The sequence below is a fragment of the Rhipicephalus microplus genome, chromosome 10, assembly GCF_043290135.1.
Source record: "Rhipicephalus microplus isolate Deutch F79 chromosome 10, USDA_Rmic, whole genome shotgun sequence".
NCBI lineage: Eukaryota > Metazoa > Arthropoda > Arachnida > Ixodida > Ixodidae > Rhipicephalus > Rhipicephalus microplus.
Window position 1 is genome coordinate 44,797,331 of NC_134709.1, and position 22,743 is coordinate 44,820,073.

The 22,743-nt window shown below is 50.1% G+C and overlaps 1 protein-coding gene across 1 annotated transcript; it reads right to left on the reverse strand.

The window, feature by feature from the left end:
- Positions 1–1,555: 1,555 nt before the first annotated feature.
- LOC142774704 (uncharacterized) lies at positions 1,556–10,895 on the reverse strand. The gene is made up of 2 exons (XM_075875582.1): positions 9,231–10,895; positions 1,556–2,068 (listed from the first exon to the last, which is right to left on the reverse strand). Exons 1-2 carry the CDS (start codon positions 10,596–10,598, stop codon positions 1,742–1,744), a joined length of 1,695 nt encoding a protein of 564 aa, XP_075731697.1. The 5' UTR covers positions 10,599–10,895; the 3' UTR covers positions 1,556–1,741.
- Between the last annotated feature and the right edge of the window lie 11,848 nt (positions 10,896–22,743).

Consider the following 22,743-nt stretch of genomic DNA (forward strand, 5'->3'; position numbering starts at 1 on the left):
ATGATGATGTGATGGCGGCCGGCCCCTTTGCAACGGGGGAACACACTCAGTGTCCTGGCCTCAAAAAGAAAAGTGGGAAAAGAAAAACAAAAAGCACAGAGAAAAAAGAAAGGACCAAGAAAAGGATCCACACTCTTGAACGACACAGGCAAGAGACGCGCACACAGTGGTCTAGGTCCTAAGTCCGCCGTATAGTTGCCCACCACTCAGTAAGCCGCCTTTTCGTGGCTGCGACCGCGTACCGTCCCCCCCCATTGTCGCTGCTTCCATCTTCATCAAGCCTTTGAAACCCGAGCGCCTGTGGGAGGGTTGCACCCTCCACCTGAGAAGTTGGGAGACTCCTGCAGTGAAGGACGAGATGCCCCTGTGTCTCACTCGCTACGCCGCAAACTCTGCACAGGTTGCTGACCACAGTGGCATCAAACTTTCTGCGGTACTCCAGAGTGCGAAGAGCCCCAGCTCTCGCCTCGAACAGGAGGCTGCTGCCAATGCTATTGTCATAGAGGCGCGACAATAGCATTGGCAGCAGCCTCCTGTTCGAGGCGAGAGCTGGAGGCTGCTGCTTACTGGACCTGCTCTACGCCATCTACCGACGCCGAAAGGAGCTCTCGCAGGTGTGCCCCGTCCTCGGACTCCAGTGACCGTGCTCCCATCTTTCCTATCTCTTCTATCCCCTCAGTTTGTCGTCGCTCGCTCTGGCTTACCACTTCACGTCTCTTCCTCTCTTCTCCTTGTTCCGCTTTCCTACATCTTTACTCCTATCCTTTTTATCCTTCCTCACCCCCATCTCTCGTGAGCTACTGTGGCGGTGTCGCTCATTGAAGCAGACAATAACGGGGCTCACTTTTCTCTTCCTTTCTCTTTTAAGAAGCACTTCTCTCATCAAAAGAAAGAATTCATGTGTACAATGACCTTTTTTTTCGCCAATGGTTTCGCTTACTACTTCCGGATTATTATTAGGAAAGCATCATTTATTCACGCTGAAATAAAATGATAATGGGAAAATGAAAACAGGCACCATTCTCCGGCGCGTGCGCAGGCGAGTGTTTCGGTTCTTTTGTTTCCGCAGTGATGCCAAGAAAATTTGTCGCCGATGTGTAGCGTCAACGCTCGCACTGCGCCGCCCAGGTTCGCAAAAGATGCTTTCGAACGACGCTATGGCCCCTTGCGGAAATGTTGGCCATGACAACAGCGTGCAGCTTAAAATTTGTGTGTGTGTGCGCGTGTGTGATAACAATTATACACTTTCAGCGGGCTTTCACTGTCGTATTTGGTGTCGCCGTCATGCTCCGTAAAGAGAGCAAGTTAATGGTATTGCTGCATTCATATCTTCTACGCGTGAGTAAATGAACGCAAGTGCTGAAGACCAACGTGGCTGAAGCGGAGATGACAACAGCCGGCCGCCTTCATTGCAAGAATCAATGAACCGATGTTATCGGCTTATTCGGTAACATCAGCTCCCGCGTGAGGAATGCAGCCGATGGCTCATCAAACAGAGAGCCGACACTCCGAATGGGCGACCGCGCATGCCTTTGATAAAAAGGCACACCACAGGTACTAAAGACAACAAAGGTTTATTATCCATAGATTCTGTTTTCACGCACGCAATCATGCACAATCACGCTTAATCACGCAATCATGCTTAATCACGCGCGCAATCATGAGGCATCCACGGTTCGCTGCGATCGAATGAACTGTCCAGCCGTGACCAATGACAGGCCCGTTTCCCACTGCTCGTCTACTACGTTCCACGTACTTGCCACAGCAGTTTATGGGCGCGCGGTTTAGCGAGCGCTACGAACGTCTGAGTGGAGCACATAATGCAGGGCGAGTCGTGCATCACCTTTCCTCGGCGCGATTGTCCTTCGGCGTCAGCTCCCGGCAATCGTATCCACGTCACATTGGTCTCTCCGAGCGTTCCACTTTTGACGTAGTGCATATGCACGTAAAGTAGTGACGTCAGCTGGAGGGCCAGTGATTCGACGATCCCTTCGGCGACCTCGGGCATCAGCTCCATCTGGGTCAGGAGGCACAGCCGCTGCAAAGCTTTCGCGCCGAGCTGGGTCGCCTACAAGAAACAAAGCGTAAACTTTCTGAAGCACTAACGACGCCACCACAAATTTCGTTATGTTAATCAGCGGACACGTGCTAAACAGGTAATAAACAACGGCTATTAAGTACACGTACGGTACTCGGGGATAGAAACTAGGTACTCGAAAAAGGAGACCAAGGCGATGCAAAGCAGCTCGGAGGCGGGTGCACACCGCGGTTCTTATACTTGCAAAGGAGCGTTTACTCCTCCGCTTGTACACCAAAACACAGCTGTGCCCAGCAGTGTTTAAATATCTCGATCCTTCATGCTGTACAAGAAAATGCTCGCACTGTGCAGAGCAGTCTTCGGACATCTTCAACGTGGTGTGGGCATGCCACTTAAACCCTCGCCTCACCCCAACCGGGAGCTCTGGGAGACAGCCGTGCTCGACTGCTCCGACCTGGCGAGCCAGAAAACTTTGGTCCACCGGCCGTGAGTCTCGTTGGGCGCCATTGGGTTTCCGCAATCCGGGAGCCCAATTAGTGTTTGAGAGGAGTGGCTCGCCCCAGGCCGCTTCCTACCTACTCCCGATGTATAGATAAAATAAAGTTTTTACAGCTAGAGAGAAACGAAAGTCCCTTTCGTGGAGGTTTCATGAGCGATCACCATTAGCTGTGTTATCAGTTACATAATTTCCAAGCACGCGCGCCATTGACTGCGTCGCGAGTGACGTCGTCGCAGCCGTGGCGCCAAGCCAGCGCGTAACTGTTTCTCCCCGTCATGTTGGCTCGCGATTTTGGATGGCTGAATGGATGTATCCGGCTGTGCCCTTTAGATCGGGCGGCGGCTCAGGCCACCTATCCTGTCAGACGCTTGCAAAAAACGCTGCCTGGCGGCATGATTGCGGAAGCGCGCTCGCCGAGGCGAATGTCGCTTTCGACAGCAGTTTCTCGAGTTGCACATCAACGTCGGCTGCAACGTCTAGGGCCACCTACGGTTCGAAAACAACCACAGTGATTAATGCATTTTGAAATGTATTTAAACGCTCATTACATTCCTCCGTGATCATGCAAGACATTATGTGCGGCATGTGAAATAAACACTCGGGTAAACCCAAGCGAAAGGCGTGTCTAATCTCATAAAGGACCCCCGACACCCAATTTGGATACTCGAGACGTTTGTGTTGTTTGAAAGCCCTGCATGCGGGACCATCTCTGACCAATTATTAGTGACGAGCATAGCTTGAAGACACTTTAATTTGGTTGTAAAGTAGGGGTGCGGGCTGTTGTGATCGGCGAGCCAACGCTTCGCGGTGGGCGCCGAGACGGAAGCAAGGCAGCCGCCTCGTTAAAGAGGAGTGCGAAGACGCTCGGCTATTTCTCAAGTACTGGGAGGAGCGTGGTTGTCATTACTCCTCGGACCACTACTGTCGCTTGTGCCGCGCGGAAATGTGACACGTGGCACCTGAGTACGCTGGCACCGGGACGCCAAGTTTCCTAGAAGTGTGGCAGCTTGGGCTAGTTGGTATAACATGACGGTAGTTATAGCACGAGAACAGAACGACGGCGAAGAGACCTTCGTGTCCTTCGAGTCTTTCTTGTCTCTTTGTCGTCGTTCTGTTAAGTGATTCTAAGAGAGGTAAAAAAAATGAGAAAAGTGAGCCCCGTAACTGTCTGCATCACGGCGCGACACCTCAACAGTAGCTCACAGGGGGTGGAAGTGAGAAGGGATTAAAAGGATAGAAGTAGAGATATAGAGAAAGAGAGATGCGCTACGCCAGCGAGCGAGGGCATATCGAGGGGATAGGAGAGATAGGGAAGATGTAAACACGGCCACAGGAGTCCGAGGACGGGGCACCACTTGCGAGAGCTCTTGTCGGCGTCAGGAGATAGCGTAGGGGAAGTCCAGTAGGTCAGAGCTGCGCTGTCGTCGGACATCGGCGTCCGGAGATGACGTAGGGCCAGCCCAGTCGGCCAGAGCTGCGCTGACGTCGTAGATCGCGAGGGCACAACCGGTCGGCACGGAATTCAGCGAGCGAGTCGCCTCGTCGTTTTGTTCTCGCGCTATACTATCGTCATGCCAAGTTTCGGCCGAAGAGGGACCTCGGACCACTACGCTGTGCGTCTCTGGCTGAGAGGTCGTTGGCGCTCAAATCAATCCCAGATGTGCACGACGGACTCAATGCATCTCCTTTGCTGGCGGAATTGATTCCCCGGATGTGACAACGTGGCCGGAACAATACATGTTTTGTGTTGTGTGTGTATGTTGGAGGTGGTGCCGGCAAAATTACCCTCAGCAGTGGTAACCTGACTGGGTGAAAACGACTCTCCCCGTTTCCCTAGGCCTCGCGTCTAGGGACTGTGAAAGGACAAAAAGCTGCAGGCGAATGCCTGAGAGTCAATTTCTGTTTCAAATTCTCTTTTTGTAAATATGTAAATAAACCTCTCGTGCTATTCATCGGCTCTTCAGTCCGGTTTTTTTCCAAGAGCAGCTCTTCGAGAAGGCGAGGTCTGCGACAGCCTGCCTGGCCGCGGGAAGACCTGAGCAGACGGCAAGGCCTCAACTTCAATAGTGCTCTCCCGAGCATTCCGGTACAATCGACATTTTCTGCGGTTGTACGTAGACCGGCACTCCCCTTGTGACGTTGCAGTGTCAACATTTGCGGGGCACGCGCAGTACCCCGACTGGCACACGGCGAGGTTTATTGTTTGTCACCCCTGTCGCTGTGTTGTCGGGCTGCTCTCAAGGTGTTTCTGGCTGACGATAGCCACAACGCGAGAACAGAACGATGACAAAAAGACAAGAAGGACACGAAGAACACGAGTGCTCGTGTCGTTCTTGTCTCTTTGTTGTCGTTCTGTTCTCGCGCTATGACTATCGTCATGTCATACGAACTAGCCCAAGCTGCCACACTTCTAATTTACGGTTCTGGCGGCTTACGCCCGGAATGATTTTTCTTTTTTTTTTCTAGTGGGGACACGGTGAAAGCAACCACATCGTTTCATTCTTCACCGCACGCGGGGCCCTGCTCCGCTATGGGGCGCCAGTTTCTTGGTGTATTTAGGCGGACGTTTCCAATTGACGCAACATCGTTCTGAATTAACGCCGCAAGCGTTAATTACATTATGCGTTAGAGCATTTACGATATAATTTCAGCATTACCAAACACCAAGCTGCATATTTCTGTAAAAAGAACTCGCAAACAAAAATTTCGCTGTCGGGGGTCATTTATCCCTTCAGTGCCACGTCAAGTTGAACTAAGAAGGTTTTAAAAAATGCTGCAGTGAAAATTCTTGCCCACAAGTGAAGCTGTGCCAACCGTAAAATGGCGGCTGTGGCAGCCATCTTACTAGGGGCATGATGAGCTGTTGGCATTCGGCGATTGATAAGGAGCGTTTCCCCGCACGCCCAACTAGTTCAACTTGGTAACCTTTTCAAGTCTTATAGGGCTCAAAGGGCCTCCTTGTGTTACTAGTTTTTTTTTAGTAAGCCTCGAATTAAAGGCAAATTTTATTGGAGGTCAAGTCATCGATACTAGTCTCTGCGGATCATTTCTTCGAAAACAAGTATATTTAAACTTTAAATTAACGTAGCCAGAGACTAACAAATGAAAACCACTTGATGTCTAAGTGGGCACTACCAGAAAAAAAGCATGCTTTTGAGATCTTTGGAGGGAATAACCTGGCTTCACTACTGCTGGCAAAGCATTGCGGGAGCTTCCACTCCAGCATCTTTTTAACCTCCTTGGGTTGAGCCCACTGCTGAACACCGGGGCCGCACGTTTGAGCTTTCGCTGCTTAACCATTTAACGGAGCTCTTGGGTGATTGATTTCTCTCTCTCTCCCTCTCTCTACGCAGGCCCAAACGCGCTAGCGCGTCTCAGCACGTTATACGCGTTGGTTCATCGCGCGTCTGGAGATATCTCGTTCCCCGACGTCATCACATGATTGTTGAGAGCTTGTAAGGGTAAGAGAATATCGAGCCCCTTTCACAGGCCGCAACGCACGAAGGCTTGCACCAGTTGTTGCGCATGCGCAACAACGGTGGCCACGCACATAGGATCGAGCTCCACCACAAGCTGCTTCGCGTGCAAAAAAAAAAAAAAAGCTTGGACCATCTCCAACTAAAAGGAATCATGTGTAGATGTGGAGCACCGGGCACTTACACTGGTGGCGACGTTGACGCTGGCGTTCATCAAGCGAAAGCCAAGTAAAGACGCCCTTGATTAAATTCCCAACGCTTCATCCAGTGCTAGTTAACGGTTGTGAAGCGCGAGCACTCGGTTTTAAATGCGAAGCGTTTCTTCGCGAACGTCAGCGGCTTTGAGCGTATCTATCTATCTATCTATCTATCTATCTATCTATCTATCTATCTATCTATCTAGCCGATTACGACTTCTAGCTCTAGTGGCCTTTTAGATGATGGTATCGATACAAAACTTGGTATGGCATAACATTACTGCATGGAGAAAATAGTTGACTAGTCATAACGTGAAAATCATGATAATTCTGTCATGAATGCCACGATTTACATTTCACGGTCCTGCAAATCCTACGGTGGTTTCGTTCACATGGCATGTTGCAAAACTGGTATGGGTCGACGTGGCGAACACAAGCGACAGACCATAACATGAAAATCATGACATGCGTGTCATGTAACAACAATACTACACGCCAAGCTCATGATGCGCTCGTGACCGTTTCGTTAGGTTCACTTATACCAAATTTGGTATAACGGGACGTGAATTGATGACGAAGGTATTGATTGATATGTGGGGTTTAACGTTCCAAAACCACTATATGATTATGAGAGACGCCGTAGTGGAGGGCTCCGGAAATTTCGACCACCTGGGGTTCTTTAACGTGCACCCAAATCTGAGCACACGGGCCTACAACATTTCCGCCTCCATCGGAAATGCAGCCGCCGCCGCCGGGATTCGAACCCGCGCCCTGCGGGTCAGCAGCCGAGTACCTTAGCCACTAGACCACCGCGGCGGGGCAATGACGAAGGAATGGTACTGGTGCAAACCGGATAAACATGAGATGCGTGTCATGTAACAACATGACTACATGCCACACTCATAATGCGCTCGCGGCCGTTTCGCTAGCTTCACATATGCCAAATTTGGTATTACGTGACGTAAATGAATTGCGAAGGTATGTCACTAATCCAAACATAATAATCATGAGATGCGTGTCACGTGAGAACATGCATACATGTCACAGTCAAGACACCAATATATTTCGACATGACGTGGTGCGCGTGCTCGCCGGCGTCCATTTCGTCGCGTCATTCCGGCGTTGCCACGCCAGGCGCCGGTCGTGCCATATACTCGCAAGTGCGTGCCACGCTGCGTTTTCTTTTTTTTTTTTTTTTTGACGCATGTGCGTTTCAGTGCGTCCGGCGTCCCTCCATCACAAAAATTGATTCATGTGCGGTGTAACGTCCCAAAACCACCACATGATTATGAAAGACACCGTAGTGGAGGGCTCCGGAAATTTTGACCACCTGGGGTTCTTTAACGTGCGCCCAAATCTGAGCACACGGGCCTACAACATTTCCGCCCCCACTGGAAGTGCAGCCGCCGCAGCCGGGATTCGATCCCGCGACCTGCGGGTCAGTAGCCAAGTACCTTAGCCACTAGACTACTACGGCGGGCCAACTTCCATCACAAGAAGAGGACGACGCAGTGTTGCCTGGGTGACGCATCAGCGCGAAATTCGCGCCGGTTGCCGTCGGGATGCGCTGACGGACGCTGGTCGCGTCGGTCGTGCCTGGCGTCAGACTGGATAGTGCTCGCGTTTTGCTAACGTACCGTCACTGTGCCTATTATGTGCGCGTGTCAGTGCTACATTGGAGTATATTGGGCCTTTCATGTTGCACTGGTGGCTGTTTTGCTACCCCCACATAAACCAACTTTGGTGTTACGTGACGTCAGGGACGACGAAAGTGTAAGACTGGTGCAAATATGATAAACTTCACACGCGTGTAATGTACGAACATGACAACATACCACGCTCATAGCGCGCTCGCAGCCGTTTCGCTAGCTCCACATATACTACATTTGGTATCAGGTGACGTGAATAGATAACGAAGGTAAACGACACATCCAAACATGATAATCATGACCGGAAGGTCGTGTACGGCAAAATTTACGTCCACCTCGTGGAGTTCTGCTGACTTTAAAGTGACATATAAACCTTTCTCATTCGTGCTTCGCCTATCATGGATTCTCACTGTACGTAGGATCTGCCGTTTGTTTCTACTAATAGACGCTTCCTGCGTCGGCCTTAGACGGGGGGGGGGGGGGGTGACAGCGTTACACAGGCTAGTCGAAGAGCTGCTTCGCATCTAAAACGTGGTGGCTGGTAGTAGGGGCGACGGCGAGAGCATTCGTGATGGCCCCGCCGCGGTGGTCTAGTGGCTAAGGTAGTCGGCTGCTGACCCGCAGGTCGCTCATCAAATCCCTGCTGCGGCGGCTGCATTTCCGATGGAGGCGGAAATGTTGTACGCCCGTGTGCTCAGATTTGGGTGCACGTTAAAGAACCCCAGTTGGTCAAAATTTCCGGGGCCCTCCACTACGGCATCTTTCATAATCTTATGGTGGGTGGTTTTGGGACGTTAAACCCCACATATCAATCAATAAGCGTTCGTGATACATGTCGACTACATTGGGCTAGCAGTCCATCAGTCTGCGGTTCCCGCTGGCGCCGGCGGCGGAACGCTGTAGCCAATTGTCACGACCCCGCCAGCTCCAGCAGTTTAGCTTAGTGCTTCAGCGAGCGCAGTGTTTTGAAGCCGGTGCAAGAAGCGCTCTACTAGCGCCACTGTGAACAGCTGACTGAACGGACATATACCGCTAACAGTGATCGTGTGTCAGGAACATTCGTGCCCAATTCAACCGCCAGGAGGCCCATGCTCGCAGGATCGTGTATTACGGCTAAGTGGCGTAAACCGCCGCCTGATCTAAAGGGTACAGCCATATCAATACATCCATCGATCCATCGTGTTTTCACAGTACACTATTCAATGAACAACTGCTGCGCTTATTGTGCAAGCTAAATCGATAACTCTGACAACCGCCTATTCTTATCAGCACTTATCAGTATGCAATTCCAGAGCGTAAGCACTGTTGCGCAATACACATCTTCATGAGAAACGGCGTTCAAAGGTGACTGTAAGGGTGAAATAAACGTACCTGAAAGCTCTCCGTGCTGAAGGGGGCGTTGCGAAACTTGACAACGAGAAAACGGAGGGTGTCGTTGGAGCTTAGAACCTTGGAAAGCGCCGCGAAATCGAAGCGCGGTTTGTCAGAGATGTCGATGAACCGCAGGTGAGACACACGGAGACGTTCGAGGAAGTCCAACGAAGCTATGCTTGGCACATTGCTCATGGTAAGACGACCGGAACCGAGGCGAAACGCGCTGGCATCCCCAGGTTCGATTATCAGTTCGTGATCGCAGAAGGCGCAGCTCTTGTGGCGGCCGTCCAAGTTGACGCGGATGTCCAGGTCCACGACGTCACCGAGATAAATGGCAAGCCGGCGCACGGCACCTGTTTGACGCAGGCCGCAGGGAGGGAGGGACAGCGCCCGCAGTCGCTGCAGAGCTAGCGGAGCCAGCAACTGCGTGAAGTCGATGCCTTCGCCGAAGTGAAAGGAGCTCACATTGAGCTCGACAAGGTTGTACAGCCTGGCGAAGAAGGAGTGCAGGAGTGCGACATGCCTACTGTTCACCACCGGATAGACGGTTTCGAGGGGTGTTCGAGAGAAGAGCACAACGCTCAGGCTCCGTAAATCGCCCCAGTAGTGACGATAGCCGACGTTCAGCAACTCCCTCTCAAGCTCCGGTCCGTCGATGGCGACCAGGACTGTGGGTTCGAGGAGGGCCGCTGGTGTGGGCGACGTGGCCAAGTCACGCAGAAGGGCGCAGCTGAAGTGCTTTTTCTTGGTCCTGAAGACCACGTTACCGTGAATTGCGATGCAGCGCTGCAAGTCCAGTGGCTGCTGGAGTTCTAATTGCGCAGAACGCGACGTTTCGCAGGTGAACGTAAACATTGCGAGCTTGCTCTGGTTTTCGTCCTCGGTAAAGCAGGGCAACGTGCGCAGTTCGAAGCAAGCATAGCTTTTGACGTGGACGTGGAGCTCCGTCACGAGCGGACAGTACTGCAGGAAGGCCCGAAGCACTTCCATGTTCTCGTCGTCGGCGACCTCGGCGTACATCTTCTTGATATTGGTCATCCTGCCTTTGTGTATAGTGCCCACGAGCGGTATATATTCAAGTTCGTCATCGATGTAGTCCTTGTCGTGGAGGAGCGAGAATTCAAGGTGAGTCACACTCTGCAACGGCATCAGCAGCCGGTCCAGGAGGCGGCTTGCTCTCAGAGGGACACCAATGCACGACAGTCTCTCGAGATTTTGCAGGCTGGCTAAAATCGACACCGCGATAGACGGGTGCACGACAATGCAGCTAGATATGTTCAGCCACTTCAGGTTGCCTCGCACTTCGTCGATCTTGTCGTCAAGAGCGTCCTCGCTTGCGTTAGCGGGCAATTGGAACGACGACATCGTCAGCGTCTTGGTGTTGGCCAGCAGGAGAGATGCACCCCGCCGCTGTTCGTTCTTGCGCGTCTACCGTCTTTTAACACGAACTCTTTGCAAAAAGTTAGGCTTCCTACCATGGACACGTAAAGGCATTTTTCCGCACCATTGTCATGTCGATTAACGTAGCTCCGCTATCCACCCACAATCAGGCGCGCCAGCTTGGGCCTAAAATGGCTTATTTTAAGAAACAAGCGGAAGGGGTACCTTTGAATGTCGCTGCCGAGGTGTACTCCCCACGTGTCACTCGCGGCTCGTGAGAGAAGCGCATGCAAGTGGCTGCACTTTTCCGCGCAGGTGCAGTTTCACCGCTATCCTAATGACCCGCCACCTTGATCTGGTTTGTCTGTTCATACGAGCTGAAATTTTCAATCGAAAAACAAATACTGAACATATTTTGGCGCAACATCAGTACAAGGTCATCTGGTAGAGTGTTACTTTATTCCTAAAACGTATAGATGCGCAATTTTGAATACCACAGCGCATATTACGTGGCGCTGGTAATGCGACGCTGTGACCGAAAAACGGGTATTGCCTACGCTCCACTACGCGTGCGTCAGCCGTGTTTTGGGCCCCGTAGGCTTGTTTAAACGTGCACGTGGCGCCTGCTGCCTTGTTGGCCGTCTCATGCTTCGCGAATCCCGCGAGATGACTGCCTGCTGCGTACCACACAGGGCACGAACCATTCTGTATATGGATGCAAGGTGTTTTCTTTCCCAAGCGATCGTAAAAGAAAACTTTTATTGACAGTGAGAATGACGTCTTCTCCCACGTTCCCTCTCAGTTTTTTTTACTGTTTTTCTAAACTCGGGTATGTTATTCCATGGCCAGGCCAGACTGCACCTGCGCGCGCTCCTTTCCTTGCGGCCTTCTCAAGCGTCGGGAATACAATGGGAGAGCTTTTGGGAATCTTGCGCTGCGCTGCTGACGACCAACAACAAGCAGCATCAGCTGTACAAGCTGCCGCGAGCACATGAGAGGGGCGAACTACACTACCCGAGGCCTGAGTGAGAAGATAGTGGTCTTTTTTGATAAAACCTCTGCACACCTGCCACGAAGAAATGTGCTAGAAGTTTTGCAAACAGCAGTCAAGCCCTACTTGCAAGGCGCTCCCATCTTTAGCTGCCCTGAAAGCATTGACGAGAGCTACTCCCGCCAATCCGCAGATCTTATAGCCGAAAAAAATCCCAAGAATTCTCCTCGTCAACCACACAAATCAACTGACTGACGCACACGACTAGCCTTCCACCTACAAACACAAGCCGACTAGGAAAAATTTAGCCTGTGAACAAGACATTTGTGAAAACCGGTAGAGTTTTTCACTTGAAAGTGTTCAACTATTGCCAGTGCTTATGAGCAATAAATATTTATTTTCAGACTTCAGTGTGTCTACACGTTTGATGACGGAGAGCTGCACATCGGACTCTTACATTGACTCATTTTTCAATAAACTTAAGCTCGATGCACCAAACGCAAAAAGTAGTCAAAACAAACCATTTCTGTGCCTTTAACAATTAGGCAACTTGTTTTTCAACACGCGGTGAGTGGAGAAGCGTGCCCGAACTCACGTGTTCGCACGCAGTATAGAGCGGCGGATGACGGCTAGGGTGCCTTGATGCCCGCGTGCTCCGCTGAGGGTGAGGACAGCCGCCGCCATTGCGCCTCCCCACCACAACTCGACGGTATGCGAAGCGCGCTACGCAACCTACGTGTGGTGCCCTGATACACCCGGAAACAAGGGCAAGCTAGCAAGCTTTTTCTTCTTATTGAAGCTTGGACATCTTTTAGAGTTAGTTTTGCCTGAATGCATGCAGGGAGCACATATTTCATGTAAGCTGACGGCTTGCGCATGAGTTATGCGCTAGAGGCAGACGCTGACTCTTTTATGTTGAAAACAAATCCCTACGCCGATACCACAGAGGGGATTCTAAATCTATATCGGTGGTGTCGTTTATATGCTTTCTTTGTTAGGAACAGTGAGGGCAATGAGGAACAGGGACAGTGAGGACAAAATAGGCTTTAAGCGGTTAATATTAACTAGAAGGAGGTTATCTGATTGGTGGCTAAAGTCAAGGCACGAGTGAAAATTAAACCCTTTCCTGCAAAGTACGAATTCTAAACCTCACTATTTAAGGAGAAAAAATAAAGCTAGTTTTTGATTCATTAAGCATTACGGCTTGGTGGCGCTAGCCATCGCCCGATCTAAAAGGTACAGTCATATCCATCCATCCATCCATTCATGTTAGTGTTAATTATTATCTGAGGCTTTTACATTCTAAAACCAGGCCTCATTGCAGTACTGCGGCAATTTTGACAATTTTTTTTTTGCCTGCACTGACACAGTACATGGCCCTCTGGTGTTTTACGTTCTTCAAAATGAGACCGCCGTGGCCTAGATCGAAACCACGAACCTCGCGTCAGCAACCGAGCACCGTGACCACTGTACCATTGAGGCGGACGCCTTTTTTACTGCATGTACTATTTCTCCACGATATTCTCATCGCGCAGCTTGACTTGTTTTTTTTTTGTGTGTGTTTTTAGCGACATAGTGTGTTCATTCTACAAAGGGGTGCCCCGTCTTGTCTTCATGCATCTTATTAGAATGAACGCTTCGCGAGTACAGTGTGCATAAGCACTTCTGTATGATCCCTGATAGCTTACAGAATTAATAATTATAATATTTACCTAATTAATAATGCGTGCTGAAAGAGTTTAAATGCGGATGGTGTGTGTGTGCGTGGGTAAACGCCTGCCATTTTCCCTATTATCATCCAGTGTAGAAATAAATTATTATTGCGCATTAATGCAGCACTGACAGAAGCAATTCAAATTATACACCCCATGGCAGAATTCACTGAAGACTGTCACTAGTTGCTTTTCAGTGGTTGTAAATAATAAAAAAACAACAATAATTGCGTAATGTTTCGAGACAGGACGAAAAGAAATCTTGAAGTACGGGAACAAGGAAAAAAATGTTTTTGAACTGCACACATTCTTACAAGGGTCATCACACCAGCATAGAAGGCGTACCTGAACCGAGGAAAAGATCGTAGAAAGAAAGAACCTTCGTGGCTTTGTAATGGTTTGGGCGCTCGAACGGTCGGTAATCGAATTCCGGCCGCAGTGGCCCCACTTCGATGCAGATGAAATGCCGGAGTTTTTAAGCATAGGTGCAAGTTACATACAAACACCTGTTCAAAATTTCCGAAGTCCTCCAATGTATACCGCGTCTCTCGTGATCATATGGTGATTCCGGAACGTGCACACACTCTTCAAACTTCAGTGGGTACGACACCGCCGCTGCGCGAAGCTGAATTCCCGCAAATGAATATTACGAAAAAAAAAACAAGGATATCATCTGCAGAGAAAGACGTGTAATGTATATTTCATGAGAAAGTTCTCATCGCAAATAGTGAAACCAAGAATGAAGAGCCGATACAGTACCAACCAAGAACAGAAAGCAAGGTTTACGAAGTGAAATACGCAATTCATGCACACGAGAATCAAGCATACAGCCATCAGCGTGTCTGTTGCTTACACAAAATTGGTGCCGGCACAAGTTATGCATGCGGAATACCGGCTGGTAACTCACGCTGTGAATGTATGATCTGTTTGTTGGATGCCTCTTGTCATGTTTGATTTTTACTGTTGAAAAGGCCTTCATTTCGGGTCTCTTGGGGAATGATACAGCTTCCAGAAGAGGGGGAGAAAGAAAGTTTAAGCGGAAAGACAGAGAGGTTCCTGAGTTTCTGCAATGATTAGTGCCCTGCAGCTTGCGATACCCGCTATGGTGACGGTGGTAGCGAGCGCATTAAACTGGAGAAAAGCGAGCGCCGGCACAATTATCCGGGCGCAGCGAACACGCAGAAGTGACTGAGCGGAGTTAGAATGGCGGCCATGGAGCTGCTAAGGCCGACGAGGCGGCACCTGCCCTTTCAAAGGCTGACACCACTCCAAGCGGGCCGCGCGCATCGAGGCACTCTAATGGATGGATGGATGGATGGATATGGCTGTACCCTTTATATCGGGCGGTGGCTAGCGCCACCAAGCCGTAATATTTACGGCAGAGTCTCAGCGCCCCCCTCAAAGGAGTGGCGAGAGGCATTACTACACCCGTTGCGAAAGCCCAGAATCAAGGGGCTTTACCCCCGTATTCACAAACGCTCCTCGACTCGACTTCCACCCTTCACTGAACAGAGTTGAGCACTGCGCCACCACTGGGCTGAAAATGACGCTGTGCTACTCAAGAATTGCAGCAGGTTATCACTGCTATGCACTGACTTGCCGTGCCTAGAGACGACGCTCCCATCGGCTTTCTCAAGTGAAGGTGAAGCGTTGAGTGAAGGGACGTTCTAGAATACGGGGGTTAGTCTAGCCAACACCACGTAGAAAGTCTAGGTGATGTTGGTCTAGCCCGGCCGCGTTTTATCCGGAAGGGCAGGGACCCGGTGGGTGCGCGCCCCGACACCTGTGGGTTGTTGTTGAGTGATTTTAGAAAGAGGAAGAAAGCACCTAATTTCTGTCAGCCCCTTGGGCGACACGGCGCAGTGCCCGTCTGGGTGCGCGCCTCAACAAGCTTTCCCCAAGTGTGCGCGTGCATGGCAGTTCAATCTTCCCCTCCCCCCCCCCCCTGGCGCTTCCTGCCGAACAAAAAAGCGCGCGTAAAAGCAAAAGTTGACTGACTGGCCACGACTGGAGCTGAGGGCGTCGGCGAGATGATCTCCCTTGCGCCTGCTTGAACCGCGATTCGCCTGCACCACATTAACCAGTTCACGAAGTGCTGCACCTTGCCATTCAGCTAGCTTTGAAACATATTCGGATATTTTCGGAAAAACCACTTTAGAGCGAAGAACCTCTACTTGTGAAATCTTGGAACATTTGAGTGAAACAAATGATGCGTAACTGAGATTTTTTAACCATAATCAATACTGGTAATTGTCCGATTCAAATATTCCCTAGATACACGTCGCGGAAATAACTACGCCACGAAGCGCAAATAAGAGCACTCAGTATACCTTTATAAATTATACACACATTGACATTGGATACTTCGCTGACACGAAATTCGAAGTCACTACGTATTCATTACTTACAGTAACATCATTAATGCACTCTCGAGTTACCACACGAGCGAGAGCAAGACGAAGATCGTGTGCTTCCTCGTTGCTTCAATTGCACAGCCAAGTTCACCATGTGGATCTAATGAAGCGCATGCATGGAGTACCCTCTACCCCTAAATATGTAATTGTTGGGCGAGTTAGCCGTGCCTAATTGGCTTTGACATATTACCGCAAACATATCAGACATTGTTTCAATTCATACACAACACCGGTCTGACGGCGCACATATATAATACACGTTTCGAAGCGTTTTGTTTGTTTTTACATTACATAGAAAAATGTAGTTATTTTGCAACTGACAATTGCGTTATAGGCTTGCTCCAACAGTTTTTTTTTTCCCTGTGTGTTCAAGTCACCAAAATAGCTCCAAATTTATATTGCGGCTAAACTCTTCATGCACAGCCCACTAACGTCGGTATTCAGAAGTAAGTTTGGATTTCGCTGGGCTTCAATATAGCTCGTAAAAGGAAAAGTTGAAATCGCAGAGAATGACGATGTAGATATAAAACCAATCTTCGTTCCTAATAGTACCACCTGGTTTTAACGTGCCAGAACCGCAATATGATCAAGAGCAACGCCCAACTCGAATTTTCAGCTCCATCGGTATTCTTTAACATACGCTTACATATCCCACAGTGCATGCATTGTCGTTTTTCCTGTGTTCATCGTATTAACTGCGAAGCATTTCTTGGCGAACTTTGGCGACTTGGAGCGTCTACCCGCCTCCGACATTTAGCTCTCCCGTGGCCGTTTGGATAACGGCATCGATACGAAACTTGATGTGATATAACATGACTGTATGGCGAATATAACTGACCAGTCATAACATAAAAATCATGGCATAAGTGTGTCATAAATGTCATAATTTACATGTCGTAGTCTTTCTGCTCTTGCGGTGGTTTCATTCACATGATATGTTGCAAAACTGGTATGGTATGGTATGGCATGACTGCATGGCGAACACAAGCGAATGACCCTAACATCAAAATCATGACATGTAACAACATGACCACATGCCACGCTCATGATGTGCTCGCGGCCATTTCGCTAGCTTTGCATATACCGAATTTGGTGTTACGGGACGTGAATGGATGATGAAGGTATGTTACTGGTGCAAACATGATAATCATGCGATGCGTATCATGTAACAACATCACTACATGCCACGCTCATGATGTGCTCACGGCCTCTTCGCTAGCTTCTCATGAACCAAGTTCGGTATTTCGGCTGGACGTGAATGGATGAGGAAGCTATGTGACTAGTGCAAACATGATAATCATGAGACGCAAGTCATGTGAGAACATGACTACATGCTACGCTTATGATGCGCTCGCGGCCGTTTCGCTAGCTTCACGTGTACCAAATTCGGTATTACGTGACGCGAACGGAAAGCATATGTAAATGACACGTTCAAACATGATGATCATGACATGCGTGTCATGTCACGACAACGTCCCACACTCATGATTCGCTCGCGGCCGTTTCGCTACCTCCACATACGCCAAAATTTGGTATTACGTCACGTGAATGGATGAAGAAAGTATGTGACTGGTGCAAACGTGATAATCATGAGATGCGTGTCATGTAAGGACATTACTACGCGCAACACCCAAGGCGCCAATACACTTTGACGTGAGCCGGCGCGCGTGCGCGCTGGCGTTCGTTTTCTCGCGTCACGCCGGCGATGCCACGCCAGGAGCCGATATCTCCCTAGTAGAGATCAGTGGATCTGCTCACTGACCTCGATTGTGGATCTGCATGCCATATACTCGCAGGCGCGCGCCGCGGTGCGTTGCTTTAACGCATGCGCGTTTGAGCGCACACGGCGTCCCTCTGTCACAAAGAGAGGCAGACGTGGTGCTGTCTAAGTAACGTCGTCGGCGGGAAACCCCGCATTTCGCACCTGTTGCCACTGGGCCGCGCCGACGGACGCTGCTAGCGCCGGTCGTGCCTGGCGGCACACTATAGAGTGCTCGCGTTTTGCTAGCGTGACATCGCCGCGACCAGCCTGCACGTGCGTCAACGTTGCGTCGGAGTATAACGGGCCCTTCATGACGCGCTCGCCGCCGTTGCGCGAGCTCCCCATGTACCAAATTTGGTATCAGGGGAAGTGAATAGACCACGAAGGTAAAGGACACATCCAAACCTGATAATCATATGCGTTTTCCGTAAAACAAGACTACATGCTACGCTCATAGTGCTCTCGCGGCTGTTCCACTAGTTCCACATATATCAAATTTGGTATTACGTGACGTGAACGGACGATGAATGTAAATGACACGTCCAAATATGATAATGATGATATTGTAGGCATTCATTAAGCACATCATCTATCTTTACACATATTCATCATCATGAGTGGTCGTCATCTTCTTCTGCTGTGGGGATTTGGCTTGTCTGAGTTCTGTGCGTTGGGCGTGGTCGCTTCATCGTGTCTTCCGGGCCTAATAAAGGTTGCCTTTACTGTTACATCACAAGTGGTGGAGTGTGCTCTACGATCTTCCGTCCTCTCCCAGCCCGATCTGCCTCCTGGAGCTGCGCTCAGGTCGTCGTTTGTACCAGGTGTCCGGTAACATGCCTCAGGACGAGCCAACCAGCGCTTCTGCGTCTACCTCCACGGCCCCGGCTACCACGGCCTATCCATCGTGTATTATCACCGCGCACCAGCGTGAGCCGCCCACGTCCGCCGGACTTCGAGGTGAAGATATGTAAGATTGGTTGGACCAGTTCAATCGAGCGAGTTCCACTAACAACTGGGATGATCCTACCGAGCTTCGCCGTGTTTCTTTCTACCTCACGGGCGTAGCGAAAACATGGTTTTTTAATCATGAAACGGACATTACGGACTGGACGCGTTTTAAGCAACAGCTTCGCCAAATTTTCGGCACCCCGGCGGTTCGTTCAGTTCTCGCGAAGAAGACACTGGATTCTCGCAAGCAACAATGCGGTGAGTCCTACACATCGTACATAGAGGATGTGCTTGCTCTCTGTCACCGTTTCAGCACGTCCATGTCCGAATCAGAGAGAGTTCGTCATCTACTGAAAGGGATAGGCACGGTCGCGTTCAATGCCTTGGTCATTCAGAACCCGACTACGGTCGCTGACGTTGTTGCCACGTGCCAACGCCTGGAAGAACTTGAATCCCAACGGTTACCGCCGGACAGCTCTGAAAACACTACCACGACTGATGCCTCATTGCGTGCAATGATCCGGGCGCTTATACGGGAAGAGCTACAATCTTTCGGCCTCTCAATGACACCGAGTCCACCTCCCCCCTCCAACAATGTTTTGCGGGATGTTATCAAAGAGGAGTTGGCGTCCATGACCAGGCCAGCGTTTGTAGACACTCCAGTACCTCGACTCCAACCGACGTACGCACAAGTCCTCGCTGGCTCCCCACACGTGGTACAACCGATGCCCGCACACTCGACGCCTGTCCCGCTGGCTTCGTTAACTCCGAGTGTGACTAGCCAGCCCTTTCACCCACCGTGTCGGCCGCATCGTCCGATCTGTTATTACTGCGGCTATCGGGGCCACATTGCACGCGTCTGTCGGAAGCGTCAGCAGGACGAGCGTCGTGGACCGCTACCTACGGACGGGATGATGGGACAAGCTGGTACGCTTTCCAACGTCGTCCTTATGATCCGCCGCTACGCCGCTCACCGTCTCCAACTGCGACATCTAAGCCAACCAGTTCCTACCGCTCTACTAGACGCCGCTCACCCTCACCCCTCCGCCGTTCCACGTCTCCATTGCGACCTGTCTCGCAATTCACCAACCAACGCCCGGAAAACTAACCTCTGCAGCTTTTGGAGGAAAAGCTGCATCGAACGAAAAGACAGAAATTCCTCCAGTGCGTCCATATAATACGATAGCTGTTTTAATACAAGGTGTGTACGTGGACGCTTTAATAGACACTGGTGCCTCTTTGTCTGTGATTGATCGTTCTTTGTGCTCACGTCTACGAAAAGTCACCACCCCTTATGATGGACCTACACTGCACGCTGCTCAAGGGGACGCCATTAGACCTGCCGCTATGTGCACCGCTCGTGTTTTCATCGCTGGTATTCTTCATTTTGTACAATTTGCTGTGCTGAATTCGTGTGCCCACCAGATTATATTAGGCTGGCATTTTCTGTCTACGGCGAACGCTTCCATTTGCTGTAAAGAAAATGTTGTTCATATGATGGAAACTGACTATGCCCTGTATGCGGATGACAAGCCCGTTCGCTTGCTCGCTGCTGAAGAGACCGAGCTACCACCTGGTCATCAGCGGATAGTTGCCATCACTTCTAATGTGATCGACTCTGGTGACGTGTTTGTGCAACCATCTGCACGCTGTCTCGCAAGAGGTATAGCCTTTGCTTCAGGTCTAGTGCGATTCCACAATGGCTCCGGACTTCTCTGCGCTACAAACCAGACTTCTGAGAAAATTCTCATTCCTAAAGGCACCACAATGGCTTGCGTTTCTGAATCTCAACCTGTCTCTGTTGTCTCCCTTATGCCAGCGTGTTCTGACCAAGGAGGTTATACTAAACTTTCTGGAGTGGCGGAGGGGCTCCGCGGCTGACGCCACGCGCCGCCATATTGCTCAGGGCAGAAAGCGGTCGAACACATTGTAACGCGTGCATGTGCGTGCGGCCTCTCCGTTGTTTTTCTTGAGTGCGGTGCCTCTAATCGAATGAGGCCGCTGTGGCAGACGACTGTGACCTCTTCTGAAGACGATGGTGGGCTCTTGCGCAGCATTTGGCTGCGCAAATCGCGTGAAGCAAACACCGGGGATAACTTTTCACGTGTAAGTAGCGTGCTTTGCTCGCTCGCTTTCCCTCGCATATTTTTGCGATTACGAATGCATTCGCGCGTACAAGCATTTCCCATTTACGTCCGGGTGGCATGGAGACACTGTGAAACATTTTTGTGCTTTGCAGTTTTCCCAAAGACTGCGAATTGCGCAGTGCATGGGAGCGCGCTGTGAGGCGAGAAGGTTGGACTCCGAAGAAGAATGACGTCTTGTGTTCAACGCACTTTGAAGCAGACTGCTTCGATAGAACAGGGCAAACAACGAGACTACGAGCTGGTAACATCCCTACCATGTTTGCAGCGTTTCCAGCGCACCTACAAAAGCCAGTGAGTACGCTTCGTGAGCTCTTCGTTTACCAAATGTAGTTATTGTAGCGTTAGCTCCGCATCTCTGGGATTTTCAGTTTCTAATATTTAGTTGCGCATTCGCTCTAAATGCCTAAATTTCTGACGCTGTCGCGTTATTCCTCTTTTTGCGTAGGAGAAGAGAAAACGAGCTCCTCCAAAAAGTCGGGAGATGCCTTCGCCTCAGGAGTCTGTTTTGAATGAAGCTGCCGAAGTCTCCCCCCTGCAAACTTCCCCCCCGAAGGAGTGGTACAAGCAGAAAGTGCATGAATCGGCGAAAGAGGTACAGCAGCTGAAAAAGAAGGTCAAGACGTTGCACCAGTAGAAACGGAGACTTTCAAAACGCATTGATGCTTCTCAGGATTTGATTGAGCAGCTAAAGGAGCAGAACCTTTTGTCTGAAAAAGGGTTGGAGGTTTTCCTAGCGTCATTTTCTCCGGATATCCAGCAGCTTCTCAAGAGAACTCATGAAAAGACGAACAAATACCCCCCAGAATTAAGAGCATTTGCACTGACGCTTCACTATTATTCGCCAAGGGCTTATGATTATGTGCGAGCTAAGTTTAACAATGCTTTGCCAAACCAGCGAACTCTTCGCGAATGGTACAAGGCAGTGAATGGTGATCCTGGCTTCAGCTCAGAATCATTCGAGTTTATCAAGAACATAGTGCAAGGAAGAGATGAGCCACTGGTCGCTGCCATAATGGTTGACGACATGTCTATTAAAAAACATGTCCAACTTGTGGGCAACAAAGTTTTCGGATATGTCGACTTGGGCATGGAAATGCCAGATGACAGCCTCCCAGAAACAACAAATGCCTGTGTTTTCATGCTGGTGGCACTCAATATGAGGCTGAAGGTGCCCCTTGGGTATTTTTTCATTGATTCTCTCTCTGGTTCTGAAAGAGCGCAGCTAACGAAAGAGTGTATCTCGCGCGTGACTTCAGCAGGTGTCATAGCAGCATCACTGACTTTTGATGGAGCGGCCTCGAACTTTTCAATGGCCAGTTTTCTTGGTGCTGATCTCCGCTGTCGTTCTCCGGGATTTAACACCTCATTCCAGTGCTTAGAAGATTGCCCAAGCAAAGTATTTGTGATTCTAGATGCCTGCCACATGATCAAGCTTGTGCGTAACTGCTTGGGATCAGTAAACCACCTCACTGATATTCAAGGGCGCAAAGTGAAGTGGTCATACATTGAAGCTCTTGAGGCCTTGCAACAAAAAGAGGGCTTGCACCTTGGAAACAAGCTGACGAAAGTTCATCTGGAGTGGGCAAAGCAAAAAATGAAGGTTCGACTGGCTGTGCAGACCCTTAGCTCATCTGTTGCTGATGCACTGGACTTCTGCGAGTATAAACTGAAGCTTCCCCAGTTTCAAGGTGCCCACGCAACAGCGGAGTTCATTCGAATCTTTGATCCCCTCTTCGATATTCTGAACTCGAGGAACCCTCTGGCGCGATCATGCAAAGCCCCACTGCGGCAGCAGAATGCAGCTTCTTGGAAATCGTTCTTCCACGAAGCCGAGGAGTATATTAGGGGGCTGAAGGATGCAAGTGGGCGACCAGTGATAGATGGACTGAAAAAAACTGGGTTTGTTGGCCTCATCATTTGCATTCGAAGTGTCACTGCCCTTTTCGATGCCCTTGTGGCCACGAAAATTTTGAAGTATTTGTTGACGCACAAGACGTCGCAAGACCATTTGGAAACGTTTTTTGGTTGTGTGAGGGGAAAGGGGGGATACAACAACAACCCCACAGCCTGCCAATTCAGAGCCGCCTATAAGCGCCTCCTCTTCCACACAGAGGTAACATCGTCTGACGCTGGGAACTGCTGCCGAGATGTGGTGT